Source organism: Desmodus rotundus, chromosome 10 (genome assembly GCF_022682495.2).
Source record: "Desmodus rotundus isolate HL8 chromosome 10, HLdesRot8A.1, whole genome shotgun sequence".
NCBI classification, from domain to species: domain Eukaryota; kingdom Metazoa; phylum Chordata; class Mammalia; order Chiroptera; family Phyllostomidae; genus Desmodus; species Desmodus rotundus.
In genome coordinates this window covers 2,205,472-2,220,294 of record NC_071396.1, presented here as the reverse complement: position 1 = coordinate 2,220,294, position 14,823 = coordinate 2,205,472, and the positions used below count along the sequence as shown (strand labels likewise).

The 14,823-nt window shown below is 54.6% G+C and overlaps 1 protein-coding gene across 3 annotated transcripts in view; it reads left to right on the top strand.

Moving 5' to 3' along the window:
• NEK7 (NIMA related kinase 7) overlaps positions 1-14,823 on the top strand; it is a 76,871-nt gene that overhangs the window by 26,460 nt on the left and 35,588 nt on the right. For all 3 annotated transcript variants that reach the window (XM_053912506.1, XM_053912507.1, XM_053912508.2), the window contains exons 2-3: positions 3,310-3,394; positions 13,746-13,886. In XM_053912506.1, the coding sequence (XP_053768481.1) occupies positions 3,338-3,394; positions 13,746-13,886 (198 nt within the window). In that variant the 5' untranslated portion in view covers positions 3,310-3,337. The remainder of the gene's footprint in view (positions 1-3,309; positions 3,395-13,745; positions 13,887-14,823) is intronic.

Sequence of the window (14,823 nt, the reverse complement as noted above, 5' to 3'; positions counted from 1 at the left end):
TCTCTGCATACCCTTTGTTCGTTAAATTGGGTTTACTCTAAGTTAGAAGTTGCATTTGAAAGATTGTAAGACTGACCTTTATGTCTTCAGGTAAGAAACTTTTATTGCAACAGGAGGGAAATAGTTTCCTTTAGCTAAGCATTCTTTGATATTAACTGTTAGTTTAAAATGTTTTCTATCTAATGGCTAGTTGTGTACATATACATATACTTTAAACAAAAAAAAAGGGGGTCACAAATAAAATGCACCAAATGATTTTCTTTCAAATACATATTTAAGCCTCATCTTTTTTTACTCTATTACATGTTTTAGTACTCTATTTTATAATTGATAGGGAATCAGGTTAGTGTTTTGAAATGTATGTTGGTGTATTTTAAGTCAATTTCTGTAGAAATTTTTTAAAGTTCAGTATCACAGAGGATATTGAACAAAATAAGAATAATTTTTCTTGCTTTGATTAATATGTTGGCTGGTGAATACAGTAACTGTGGTTGTTCAAATAATTAGGAAAAAGCATACAGCGCGACTTAACTTGCCTGTAACGATCGCAGCTTTAGAAAGTTTATGAAGCTTTAAAATCTGGGAACTAGGAAGGGTGAAGGCATCTACAGGCATGGAGTGGTACTGCTGTTTCCGCGCTCAAATAGGCCGGGCATCCGCCATGGTGTCACTGAGGGCTCTAGTATTTATTGTATAATTTATAATTTGTACAGAATACTGTGTTTCAATTCATAAATATTTACCAGGATCATATGAGTATTAAAAATTTAGCCCACTGATACAGTTTCTTAAAACAGTTTTTTTGTTGGGTTAGCTTTTATATCTGAAATTCAGATTCCTAATTACACAGTTTTATTTTTCGCAAAATATGTGGCTGTACACAAGCGTAGGGGAAGATTGCTTTACTTTACCACGTGCTGAGTTTGTGAATATATGTCGAAACATGCGGAGCTCTTGAACAGTTCGGGGGGGCTGTGATGTGTCTTAGAGAACTATGTCAAACACCCCCAGAAGCTCCCGCTGGGAAACAGCTAGCGGCAGGCAGGTACGAGGCCTCTCCTGCAGAGACCCCCGTGCCGGCAGGTCTTGGCCGCTGCGTAAACTCTCATCCTGTTCCTGGCCCCGCCCGACACCTGCCTGGTTTGATTGTTTTCTCCTCACCCAGTCTGGAAGGGGTTGCCTTTCCTGTCCCCGCCCACATGTAGTCAGTTACGAGTGCTGGCAAACAGCCTCGTCATCGGGAACCCAAGTGTCTGTCCTCTCATCCCCCGCCTGGCCACACTTCACTCGCCCAGCAGGTGTGCGGTGGGCGCTGTTGTGTGCTGGCTGCTCTCCGGGGACACAGCAGGAAGAAAGGGACAGGTCCTGCCTTCGTGGGACCTGCATGCTAGCCGAGGAGGCAGACAGCAAACTAGTGCAAAAACTAAACCCGGTGATTACAGGTTGTCACCATTGCTCCTGGAAGCAGAGGGCTGAGCAGGGGAAGGGTCCACGCGGTGGGGCCCAGTCCTACTTGGGCTGGGTAGAACAGTCAGTGGTTCGGGACCCAGAGGACAGGAGGACAGAGGAGGGCCTGATGCCAGTGAGGCGGGCACGGGCTCCCAGGGCAGGGGCCTGTGTGCACGGAAGGGGGTCAGTGAAGAGCCCCAGACAGGCGTGTGGGGCAGGCAGGCAGGCTGTCGCTGACAGGGCCCCGTGGCATTTGGCGAGGAGTTGGGGTTTTAGTTTACGGGCAACGGGAGCGCCCTGTGGCGACTGATGTTTCAAGTGTGACTGTGAGAATGGTGGAAAAGAGGGACCCATGTGGGCTTCTGCGGTGGTCCCTGTTGGAGGCCGTCTCAGTGGGCAAAGAGGACCACGAAGAAGCAGGGGTTTTGGCCACAGGGCCAGTGGCCCTGACTGATGTGCTGGCTGGGGTGCAGGGGACACGAGAGAGGGTGGAAGGATGGACGACTCTGGGACTTTGATGAGGCCACCCCTCTGAAAGTGGGGCCTGTGCACTTCTGGGGAGGGCAGAGAGGGGCCGGGGGGTCCTGAAGCCCTTCCATGGGTGTGCAGGAAGGGAACGGTCTCTGCGAAACCACAGGACGCTGCTGTGCAGCCCCGGGGCCTCGGCGCGCAGCCACGCTGGACTGGCCCGTGTGTTCTTCAGCTGTCACGCAGTAGTAACGAGTGCCCTCGACGACGCGGGAAGCGAGTCTTGTGTCTTGACCTCCGAGGGCATCTTCCCGTGTGCGAGATGGACGTGGGCACACTGGAGTGCTCCCGCAGGCCTCCCTCTGCCGTGCACACCGCTTCGTGCTGGGTGGGCTTCAGACCTGAGCACGGAAGGTCACGCAGAGAAGCGTAGGGGAGAAGACCGTGGAACTGGGAGCAGGGAAAGGGTTCTTCAGGGACAGACAGAAGCATTCCTCTGGGGGAGGCGGATTGATCGGACCACATTAAAGTGATGAACTGCTCATCCTCAGTTACTGGAAGCCACCACTGGGAAGGTTTTAGAGGGACACGGGGCGGAAGAAAATATGTGTGACACAGAGGACCCATGTCCAGCATGTCTTTGTCACTTCGGAAGGAGCATAATGAAGTGACTGTGTGATTTTGTTTCACCGGCAGTTAATCCCATTGAAGTGGGAGCCAGTGTTGACCCTCCAGGTGTCAGCTGTGAGGGGCTCAGACTCATCTGGGGTCAGTGTGGAGGCAGCGTGGAGGGCTGGGGCTATGTCCTGTTTGCAGCTCGGTTTTTGCGTCCTGTGCGGGGCCTGCCACTCAGCTGGCCTTTAGCCTGTGTTTGGGAAACGAATGGAGTGGATGTTATAATTGCAAGCAGTGTATGCGTAGAAGCGTAAATGCCCTCCTGTGAGGCCTGGCCCGTTAAGTCTAACCCTGGCCATCCCGGTGAGCATCCGGCTTGCACGCTCCGAGCCACAGCCCCACCGTCTGCGGCCTGGGACGCCCAGGTGCATGCTGGGTGTGTCAGACCCTGTTTGCGGGAAGCTGGCTGGGGGTGTTCCCTGCATTGTGGGCAGGGAAGGGAAGCCTCATGGTGTCTCAGGACAGACTCAGCAGAGAAGTTCCTTTCGCCCACCAGGATTTGCTGAGCAGGAGTGTTGCTCTGGAGGCTGGGCGTGGCGAGGCAGTGGGGGCTGGGGTTAGCTGGACGGAGCTTAGGGTCTGCAAACGGCAGACAGGGGAGTGCGGCCATCCTAATGGGTTCTCTTTGAAGTGTTAGGTAATTCTCTGATATTTGATGATGAGCAACGTGAACTGGTGATGATGTCACTACTTAATTTCAACTTTGCATTTTTGCAGATCTGTGAAGTTCCTGTTGCTTCGGACGATGGATGAACAATCACAAGGCATGCCAGGGGCGCCTGCTCCTCAGTTCCAACCACAGGTGATGTGTTCTTGCGGGGGCCGGCGGGAGTGCACGTCTCCGTGTTTACCCTGGGACTTTGCTGCTCCGCTAGGAAACACCGTGCCCGTGTGCTCATCACGAGTGTCCGAGTTCTAGTGGGAGTGGTTTATATTTTCAGATAGTGTTTTAGAATGCTTTGTTCTCATGTACAACAGTGAAAAAAAAGTTGCAGCTTTAGCATTTAACTTTAATGACATGACCTGGAAAGATTTTGAGGGTTAACATTAGGCTTAGGGAGAGGAACCTGAAGAGGGGGCTGGGCCCAGGCTGTGGGTGCGCCCCTGGAATTTGTGCCCGTCCTGGCTTTGGCCGGTGACCCTGCGTTGTCCCCAATGCCCTCCATCAGTGCCACTTCTCTTGCTCTCTGATGAGTGCAGGGCTTTTCCTGTTAGGCAGTTGCTTGGTTTTCTGTAACACAAAATGAGGTAAGAATGTTTTAGTAAAAAACGTACACACGCTCTTGAAATTCATTACGTGGGTGCCTGCCCTCCAGCTGCGCCTGTGTTCGGTGAGGTTGGAAATGGACCCCTTGTGCGGCAGCACCTTGCGGTGGGGGTCTTCCACGAGGTCTGAGTTGCTCGGCCTGTCTCGGTGTTGCTTAGAGGGGCTTTCCGAAATCGTGTGAAGGATTGGTAGGTCTTTCTAACGAGCTGTGTAGTCACAAAGGTTTAGGAGCCGTGGGAGAAACCCCTGCCAGTCGCATGCAGCGTCCCCCTCCCTGTCCTGACCACGGGACCTTCTCTTCTTTGCTTGTAGGACATCTACTGGCTTCTCCCAGACCCATGTCTGTAAAGTGTGGTTCTGGAAATGCCGCCCACTAACAATTGCCGTAGCTCTGTGAATGGCCTCTGTGACCTTGCTACTCACGCACCAGCCCCACCCCCGCCTTCTCCAGTTTCAGAAACCCTGCCCATCCCTCAAAGGACGGCACCATCCAAAATGCCTCCTCTCCGTGAAGGTCCCCCAGTTCCCAAATGTAATATCTTTTCTTGGAAACCTGAGGATGCATGCTTCGTGTGTCTCTCCTGGTATTTCCGGCACCACGGCATCCTTTTGTGGGGACCTGTCCCTCACCTGCCCTGCTGGGTGGAAAAGAGCCCTGTCCACCCAGGTGCAGGCCCTGTGGAGTGCCGTCCTCACGGGGAGCAGGGCGCCATCCAAAAATGTCCCTGAGCCAGCTGGGACCCGGGCAGACAAGCAGGGTGCAGCTTGCTCCACACCCGACTGGGTCCTGCCCTGCTTCCTGTGGTCCCCGCCTGATTCTCTGCTCCCAGAGACGAGACCCTGCAGCTCAGAGTGAGGCCAGCATTCAATGTCAGGATGCTTGTTCGAGTTCTTAAGTCTCCTCTCTCTCTCTCTCTCTCTCTCTCTCGCTCTCGCTCTCGCTCTCGCTCTCGCTCTCTCTCTCCAGCTCTCCCTCGTGTTATGGTCATAAGTTACCGAGATGTAGGACGCAGCGTCTATTAGATGTAAGCGTGGCTCAGTGCCCGTTTTACACACAACACAAACTCTATCATTTCCTGTTACATCGCTCCCAGCAAAGACAGCAAAAGAAACACCTCTAAACACGAGGTCGCTCCTGGTGTAATTTTGAAATTCCCAGTTTTGAACAGTCCTCAGTTGCCAAGGGAAGAAGCCGGGCACTTTCATGTTTGCCTCCTGCCGGCTCACCAGCAGGGGAGGTCGGGCAGCGGCGGGGGGCAAGAGGGAGAGTGATTGTTTCCGGAGACGCTGGCTGCCACACAGCGGACGTCCAGGATGCTCCGCCTGCCTCGCCTCCCTTTTCACACCGCCCCTCCTCGTGCCCCCGCTGCTGCTCCTGTGCGGTGGACCTGTGCTGGCCATTGGGGGCGGGGGGCAGCTTCCCCTGGTCTCCAGACTGACGGTGTGAGGCAGTGAGGGAGAGGTGGCCTGGCGGGGCACAGAGGCCCTTGTGCTTACGAGGTCTCTGACAAGTGTGGCTGCTCTCAGTAGCATTATTTTAACAGGCTCAGGGGGCAGCCCTGTGCGGGGGACAGCCTTCCTTTGTTTTGTTCCACACCCCTGGCCTGATCACGGCGTGGTATGGCCACGTGTGGCCAGCCAGTGACTCGGGTCTCACTGTGACGGTAGCATCGGCGTGGACGTCCACTGAGAACCAAGGATGTCACGGCCTGCATGCCATAGACCAGCGTTCCGTCACCGTGACGAGTGACGCACACGCTCGACACGTCCTTCTCTCCCTTGTTCTGGGACGAGTACTCCACCCCCGAGATGCACCAGACGCTGTCCATTTCTAGCGCAGCAGGCATTGAAGTTTTAGAGCGTGAGACTGAGAGATGACGCACCCTCATCATTGTTATTTTTGCCTTACTGTCACTTCTTGAGCTGAGGGATAATTTCCCCATTGGCTTCTCTTTCCTGCTTCCCCTCCTTTCCTTTCCTCCCACCCCGCCCCCATTCTTTCCTTTGAACCCTTCCGCTGAAGCCTAGAAGGTGCCAGGACATTCCGAATGTTCCTCCTGACTATTCTCATTGTTTTAGCACCCTTGTTTGCGGGATAATGGATTTAGTTTGATTTTTTTAAAATACAGACTGTACAAAGATGGTGACAGAGAAATAGTAAAAATATTTACTTTCTACTGAGACTCATTCTGAGCAGTGGGGGTTTCCCGGTAACACCACGTGGCGTTCTGATTTACAGTCACCGAATGACGGGGGCCGTGGCGTATTCACTCTTTGTAACGTGAAGAGAAATGTAAGAGGATTGTAACCGGCGCAGTTCTGAGACTTCCTGGGAGTGATCAGAGGGAGGAGTAATGACCAGGCTTGGGCTGCAATTATTATTTGTGGATTTGAAGGTGACGCTGTGGCTGCCTGAGACAGAGGGAGGCAGCCAGACCCACGGGCAGAAACATGGCCACTCCCGCCCGTCCCCCCGGGAAGGTGCTGGGGCCCGTTGTCTCAGAGTCGTCCAGCCCGGGAGACTGGCGGGTGGCCCCTTCTTTTGGCTTCACAGCAGCCCCAGTGACAGCCAGCTCTCCAGGTCCCACATCCTGGGGAGGGAGCCTGGAGGGGCGACGGAGGTGACCCCAGGGGCCTGTGTTGAGGGGGAAGGCTCTGGACGTGACAATGCAGTGACCTTCCCCCGAGTTAGCTTCTCTTGCAGAACTTCTTTAGGAAGTGAGGCTCACCCTTCAGCTCGTTTCTGTTGATAAGCTGATTTTGCCCAGCGCTTGCCACATAGCATTGGTGCAGGCTTCTGGTTTCGGGAGTCTTCACAGGAACTTAGATGTGACACTCTCCTTTAAACAGTTCACTTCCGTGAATGAGCAGCAGCTGTTTTGGGGATGGAAGGCCCTTGCTCGGGTTTAATTCACGACCATGACCGTTGACTCACCCTGCATGCTGCCCAGCGGCCCTGCCAGGCCCCGCCTTCCCCTGCCCTGCGCCTGCTCACATCTTTTTCTCCTGAACCCCAGCACTTTCTCCCCCATCCCAACTCTCACCGCTTCCTGTTTCGCTCTAAGTACTGAAGCGATCAGAAAAGGACTTCCCAGGCCCCCCGCCCCCCGTGGGTGTCCAGCTCCCTGAATCTGGCCTTGTCTCTCATCACATGAATGAACCACAGTAATGTCACAGGCCAGTCCTCTCCATCCCCTGCCCCTCTCCACTCCCTCCACGGAGCCCGCCCACAGTGAAAGATGGCGCCTTTACTGCTTCCATCCCCAGGGCAACCGCAAACCAAAGTCAGCTTGGCAGCAAGGAGACAGCAAGCCCAGCTACAGGGTTTGGCCTGCACAGGGTTTGGCTGGACAGTCAGCACAGCCCCTCGCTGGGAAACATGGCCATGGGACAGGTGGCTCCAGGGTGAAACGAAGGCCCTTCTGTCCCACTGAGGACCTGCTCTTCTGCTGCCTGCACTGCAGAGTTCCTGGAGAGACGCGTTTGTCCTTCGTCCCCCTGGGCCCCATGCCCTCCCTGAGATGCACCCCAATGATGCCTTCTCCCACCCTGCCCCGCCCCTGTCCAACCCCAGTGCCCCCAGCGCTGAGTCCCCGGATCAGTTCCGAGGCAGCTTCACAGGGGGACGCTCCGAGCCTGAGCGCCAAGCTCAGACAAGGTCAGACAGCCAGTGCGTGTGGCCCCACGCGCACCCGTGGGTGGGGCGCCTGGTTGAAGGCCCACAGGCCTCGCCTTCCTCTCCGACACAGGAGGAGAACAGCGTCTTCACCCCCGGAGCTGACCTGGAGCTTTTAGTGGCTGCTGGACGCAGAGTCGGCACCCTTCAGAGGACGATGGCAGCTGAGGTTGCCTGCCCGCAGGGTTGTGGCCTCCGCTTCCCACCCGCCGCTGGCTGCCGTCCCCACCCCTGCTGCAGCCTTCCTTTCTCCCTGGAGCCGCCTGTCCCGTGGCCTTGTCTCCCAGCGAGGGGCCGCGCTGCCCGTCTAGCCAAACCCTGTAGCTGGGCTTGCTGTCTCCTGCTCTGCACTCCGCCCGCCTCCAGGCACCGCCACGCTCAGGCCACATCTGGTGCCTGGTCCAGCCCCATGTCCACTCCTGCTCCATTCATCCCTGCCAGCTCCGTGGGAGCGTGGCCCGGGCGCTGGTGTGTGTGTGTGTGTGCGTGTGCGTGTGTGTATGAGATCACAGCTCATGTGATCCTGGCCCCCCACCACTGACCCCTGGTCCCCGTCCTCCAGCCGGCCTCCCTGTGCTGGTCCTCTACCACACTGAGCCATACTTCCCTCCAAGATATTCTCTCCAGCTCTTCCTCCTCCTTTCCTTCCTCTTCCTCCTGGTCCTTCAGTCTCAGTAACTGTCTCCTGCTCAGCCGGGTCACCCTTCAGTGTCCCCGAAAATAACCCTCCGTCCACTTCCCTGCAGAGTCCTTAAATACACAGAACAGCAGTGGACGCTATGGTGTATTCACTTATTGTCCATTTTTATGTGAGGTGTTGGTTTAACGCCCCCCCCCAATTAGTACTTGTGGAATCAGTGAATCCACTGTAGAGAACCTTTGCCTCTGTTTCCCTGTCTCTCTCTGTGTTCTCAGGAAGAGGCTTCTCTCGCCATATCTGATGCACCTTGTGGAGCTGGGGGTGCTTGTGGGAGGGACGTGTCTGCCATTAATTAGCAGCTCACGGTCAACTGGGAAAGAGAATCGGTATTTCTGGTGACATAATCTGGATGTAGTAATTGTTATGCTGAGTGGTATGACTAATGATGATTAAATTTTACAAATACCAGGGACTTATAAATGTTTAGGTAATTGGTTATAGTCGGTCACTCATTCTTCTTATGCTGTAGTGGGTTTCCTCTTTTGCTCGTTAAAAATCATCACGATTAACGGCACGCTACTCAAACTGGCGTAGCTCTCCAACACTTAGTATCTTTAGGAATAGGCTACTTCTGAGATATTCCAAGAAATTTTCGGGAGACGATTTCCATGTGGGAAGAGGCGTGAGTAATGAGACTCTGTTAACACGTGTGGCGTTTTTCTGCGTGTTGTTTTCTTTCTGGCTTCCAGCGAGGTTTTTGAAGAATAGTATGTGGCAGAGTGTGTTGGGTGCTGTCAGAAGCATACTCTCATCTGTGTAGTCTGCAGAGGAGTCGTATCTTTTTTAAGATCATAGAATGAGCGTTCTTGACAAATAAAATCAAAGGATTTGCTGAAACTCTGTTACTTTTAACTTTTGGAGAGATTCAAAAACATTAATGTAAAATGTAAAGTAATGTGTTAATTTGCATAATTGGTGATATGAAAGTCCTTAGTGAGGGAGGGTCGCAGTAACGATGAAAACCTTGTTAATGATGGAACATTACAATTAACAGGGGCTTGTGTACTGGACCATCGATAACAATGCCTCTAGGAATTCCCAGGACATAATTTCCTCTCTGGGGAGTCTGCTGAGTCCTCGATGCGACTTTTTAATTTCCCCAGAGAGAGCATCATCTTGATGTTGTCCCGAGTTATCCTATTGCTTAGTAAGTGTCCTTGGATTCAGGTTTAGAGCAGATTAATTAATTTCGTCCAGCGAGCTGTCGTTTACGGAGTCTGCGGCACGGCAGAATGAGTCTATTTTAAAGAGACAAGTGTTCGTGTGCAGGACGCGGTGCGCACCGACCGCCGGTGACAGAGGTCCGTCCCTGGCCCATAGCACGACCGCAGGCTGTGTGAAGAGAGCACGCTCAGAGCTCCGGGGGCTTCGCCGGGAAGAACCCAGGACGCTCAGGTTGTGATATAGAGCATCGTCCACTCTGGGGGTCGATGTCCCAGTTGTCCTGTGTGATTTTCTTTTCTTTTCTTTTTTTTAATTGATTATGCTATTATGTCCTGTGTGGTTTTCAATATTTAGTTTGCTTCTGAGATTTCAGGATACTTTTGTAATATAACCTGGTAGTATATAGATTCAGACCTCTCAAGAGACTAAACACAATAACTTACCACCAAAATGGAATATAAATGCTTCCAAAACCAGACTTGATGACGCCTTTGACCTAAGAGTTGTGGGCGTCCCCCGTCAGCCGTTACGAAACAGCCATGTGAGAACCGGCCCTCGGGCTGTGGCATCCGAGCTGACCCGTCACGCCTGAGACTCCCCCGAGGCGACCGTGTTGAAATGGCACCGTGGGCTGTGCAGTCCCCGTTTAGCCGCCGTCTGAGACACTGCGTGCTGCCCCAGCCAGTGTCCCCGGGAGCCAGTGCTCTCAAACTCCCGGGGTTGCTGGGTGTTGGACCGACGTCCTCTCGTTTGCCTGTGGCCTCCAGCTCTCAGCATGTCCCAAGCAGACACCCCAGCTGCCACTCAGCCTGGTTTTCTGGTCAGTGCTCCCCCCTCCCCGATAATTAGTAACAGGACTTTGGGCAGAATAACTGTAGCTAGAGGCGCTGCATTGCCACCCAAGGGGACCCAGTCACAGGCAGAGCCATCGGCCCAGGGGAAATGCAGCCACGGATAGAGGAAATCTCCGGTGTGGCTCAGAGGCACCGGACAAGAAAGTTGAGGCCGAGACTAAAGCATCCTCACCTTGAACACTCGAGGACACCCCCCCAGTCCGCACACACACGAGAGCCCCGCTGGGAGAGTGAGTCGGTGGGCAGGCGGAAGGCAGTCGATAGGGTGCTGCACATGTCCAAGCTTGCTCTGTCCTCGCTGCCTCACACCCCTTACCTCACTCAGACTCGAGTCCTCGGGGAGGCATCCCCAGTCCTGCAGAAGCAGGAGACAGGGTTGGGGAGCTTGCGCAGCCCAGGAAGGGACTGGGCGTCAGAACTGGGCTTCGATTCCCAAGCCTGTGCCTTTCCTACTGGGCATCATGGGGACCCAGCGGATCTTCTGCGGAGCCCGGCCTCAGGCAGGCTTCACGGAGCCAGACCGGCCGGAAGCGTGTGCTCCGTGCGTCTAGTGTCGCGCCAGCGGGGACGGGGGTGTTAGTGCAGTGTCTGTGGCTACTGGGCTTTAAAGGGAGTTCTGTTTCGCCTGTGGCGCAGCTGCTGGAGGCAGAGGCAGTGGCCTTTCTCTGCAGGTCTGACTCTCTCTCCACCCCTCTGCCCGCTTCTCCCCAGACTCCACGTGGAGCGTCAGCAGTCACGGTCTGCAGGGCACACTGCAGGCCTGTCACGAGCGTGAGGGCTTCCGTTTGTCGCGTAGCGAGCGTGTGCTTTGTCCTCTCCGTGGCAGGCTGTCGGCCCCCAGGCAGCTGGGTGCAAAGACAAAACTCCGTTTCTGCCTCTGAGAGACTCGGTGGAGGGGGGCATAATACGTGAACACAAGCGATTAAGAAGACCAGTGAGACCCAGAGCCTGGCCTGGTCCCTGAGTCTGTACAGCTGTGTGGAGAGCTGAGTGGCGGCTGTCGATTGCTGTGGATGCAGAGCCGGAGCTGGGAGAGCTGCCCCAGTGAGCTGAAGACGATTCCTTAGCCAGGCCAGCAGTGACTCTCAAAGGCGAGTGGAGGCTCGCCAGGCATGAAGAGCCCAGCTGCTCAGAAGGTCTGCAATGCCTTGGACGGCGCAGGGCGAGGCTGTGGCGCAGGGCGAGGGGTAGTGCACGGGGAGGCCACAGCGCAGTGCACTTGGGAAACAAAAGGTGTGGCTGGTGGGCGAAGCCCCAGGCCAGGTGCGTAAGTGACTCAGAAGCCCCCCCGTCGTTGGGAAGACGTCGTTGTCTTTATTGTGTACGAAACAGGGTAGTAGGTTTTACTTTTTAAAGTTGAGGATCCTTTAGGTGACTCATAAAATTTAAAAGGCACTCTGTGCAGCTCGAACAACGCCTGGCCGCTGAGGGGCTGCAGGTCACTGAGACCCGGTTTGAGCACCAAATCGAGAAGAGGGAAAAGGCAATTTCATGGCCTTATTGGGTTTATAGTTCACTCGGACTTGAATTGCATCATTTTGCTGAGTATTTTATTCCCAGTATAACTCCACTGCGAAACTAAAAATATATAAGGGGTTGGACATCATTCAAAGAAGAGAGTATGGCTCTTTCTAAAAATAGTTCTCCCCCTGGGTGGGCACTCACCTGATGGCACCGTCTTTCTGTTTGAAGCACCTAACACAGCGCTGCCCGCAGTGGGACAGAGCCCATGGGCGTGCGGGCGGCCCTGCGTGCAGCCCGATAGGGTCGTTCCAGGAGCGAACGCTCTGCCCACCTGTCTGACGGTGTCCCCAAGGGGCCCGTCCTGCACGCCCTAGCTTTTCTAGAGACTGCCGCACAGCAAGGAGACCAGGGCCAGTTGGAGACATGCAGCTAGGATCCTTCTCGTGTCAGTGCTGCCTGTCCACCCTGGGTGACAGGACACGGGAGCAGATGAGACGGGCTGTCACTCAGCCACACTGCCCTCTGAAGAGAGGCCGTGGGGGGGCAGGTGCTGCAAATGGGCTGTGAAGTCTACACTCACTGCCCACTGTTAAACAGATTACGTCTAATGAAGTGTCTAATGCTCGGGCCGCATCAGCCTAATCCTCGGTGGCAGTTCCTCCCTCCATTGCCAAAAACACCGCCCTCTGGCCCTCTCTCGCCATGCCGGCCGCCAAGCACAGGGAGGTGCCCGGTCTTAATAAACCCAGACCGTGTGTGATCTGACATGCAAATGTAGGTCATTGCATATGTAAATGTGTGATTACAAGCCCGCATGCCAAAGCACATTAGTGAGCCTCTGCTCTCAGCATGTGGCTGTCACACTGCCTTAGCGGTTCACGCTAATACTTGTCAGTTATTATGCCGACAGAAGATGGAATTCCCAGTCACACTGCAAGTGTAGGGACTGTGGGATAGTGTTCCTGATGATGAAGCTGTATCCCACCGTCGAGATGGGTGACATGCTGTCACCTGGAGAAAGCATGGTCTGTGTGGATACAGAAGAGGAAGGAGTTCGATTTCTTTAGACGTTGGAGACTCTTTAAAAATACAAATATTTCTTAGAAAATTATAGGGAGACAGCGGCTACCAGGGGCTGACAGGGAGGGAGGGCTGACTCGGTGGGCACAGAGGGTTTTTAGGCAGTGAGGGTGTTCTGTGGCTCTACTACAGTGGACACATGTCCCCATGCCTTTGTCCAAAGCCATAAATGTGCAGCACCAGCAGCAAACCATGAGGTCAGCCGTGTACCCTGCGTGATGGTGACGTGTCAGTGCAGGCGCTGAGCTGCAGCAAACATACCGTCTGGTGGGGGACGCTGGTAACGGGGGGCTGTGTGTGTGGGCGGAGCCCAGGGGTACCTGGGAGATCTCTGTACCTGCCTCTCAGTTTGGCTGCAGGCCCGCACCTGCTCTGGAAACATGAAGTCTCTCTCTCGAAAAGTGCCGCTGTGGTGGGGAGCCCCGCCCCGCCTCCGGAAGGGCCCTTCGTGCGAGCCGCAGGGCCGTCCTGAAGCTCCAGCCTGTTGTGTGTGGCTTGGCAGGTTGGGCTGAGTGTACGTATTAATTGATTGCATTTCAGCTCAGAGATTCTTAGAGAAGGAAAAGGACCATCAAAGAAGTACCAGATCACACAGGGCACGTTTATGTTCTGTGAGTGAGAGGCCGCTTACGAGTTCCTGTCTAAAATGTCAGAGCCCCTCTTCCCCGCCTGTTCCTGTCCTTCTTCCTCGATTGGCTTTTTCTTTCCAGCCCTTTCTATACGACATAACATGTGTATGTGTCCACATTTGGCTTGCCGGTTACTTTTCCTCTTCATCAGGACCTTTGGTGTGGCCACGGCCGTGTCTGCAGGGTGGGGACAGGGCCTGGTCGGGTCGGGGTCGGGACTATTGCGTCACACACCACAGGGCTCACCTGCTGACATGAAAACCATCACTGGTTGTGTACGCCATGTGACTGAAAACTTTTCTGACTTTTTTAATTGCAGAAGGCCTTACGACCGGACATGGGCTATAACACCTTAGCCAACTTCCGAATAGAAAAGAAAATCGGTCGCGGGCAATTTAGTGAAGTTTATAGAGCAGCCTGTCTCTTGGATGGAGTGCCCGTGGCTTTAAAAAAAGTGCAGGTAAGGCGGTTTCAATTTTATACGTCATTGTAACCTCCCACCGCGTGCATGATCAATAATCAACAGAGAAGTCTGTCCTGACTGACTGGGTCGTGACCGTCTTACGCTGGGAGTTCTGGGAGGGAATAACAGTGTGCCTTGTACGTGCAGGCTAGCTTGGGGGTGGTGCACAGCGGAAACTATGTTTCAGCCTCACTGCTGCCTCTAGGCTCTCAGACGTGGTGGTTTTGTCCCCCCTGCTCGGTGGAGACCGCAGTGATGCCCGAACAACGTTCGTAGCGCTGGGTTCTCCGAGGCCGACTGGGGTGTCAGCTCACCCCTCTCGGGACGTGCAGCTGGAGCTGCGCGGCTCTGGGCATCTTGATGGCCGAGGAGACGCCCTGAAGGGCCTGCCTGTGTTAATGAGGGACCGTGGAGGTCAGGGTGAGGCAGGAGAAGAACGTGGAGGGCACACTGGCCATGAAGCAAAGAAACTGAAGTAGACCTGCGGGGAAGCCTGCTGTCCCACCTGGAATCTCCGTGCTGCGTCTGTGTCAATCTGGAATCAGCTGTGCTCCAGGCCTGACACTGGTTTTCCCAGCTGCTCTTACTGCTCCCTGCCCCGCCCCCAGCCCCACCCCAACCCCGCCCCCGTGGTGGCTCGCTGGCCCTCAGGGTCTGGCAGTCTGATTTTTCTTGCCCTCTCGTCTAGAGCACTAGTCTTTCTGCTCCCAGTGCCGTCGGCCTCCCCCCGTTGGGCCCACCTCTCCCAGATGAGGTGCTGCGGCCCTCATGCCCCGTGGACGCCCCGCTGAGCTTGGTGACCTGCTCTCTCTCCTCGGCAGGCACCTGTGAAACCTGAGTTTCCTTTTTTCAAGACTGATTATGATGTCCCCAGTGGAAGCTAAAAATGACCAAGCCTCAGCCACAGCCCGCATGCACCCGTGCCCAGCAGAAA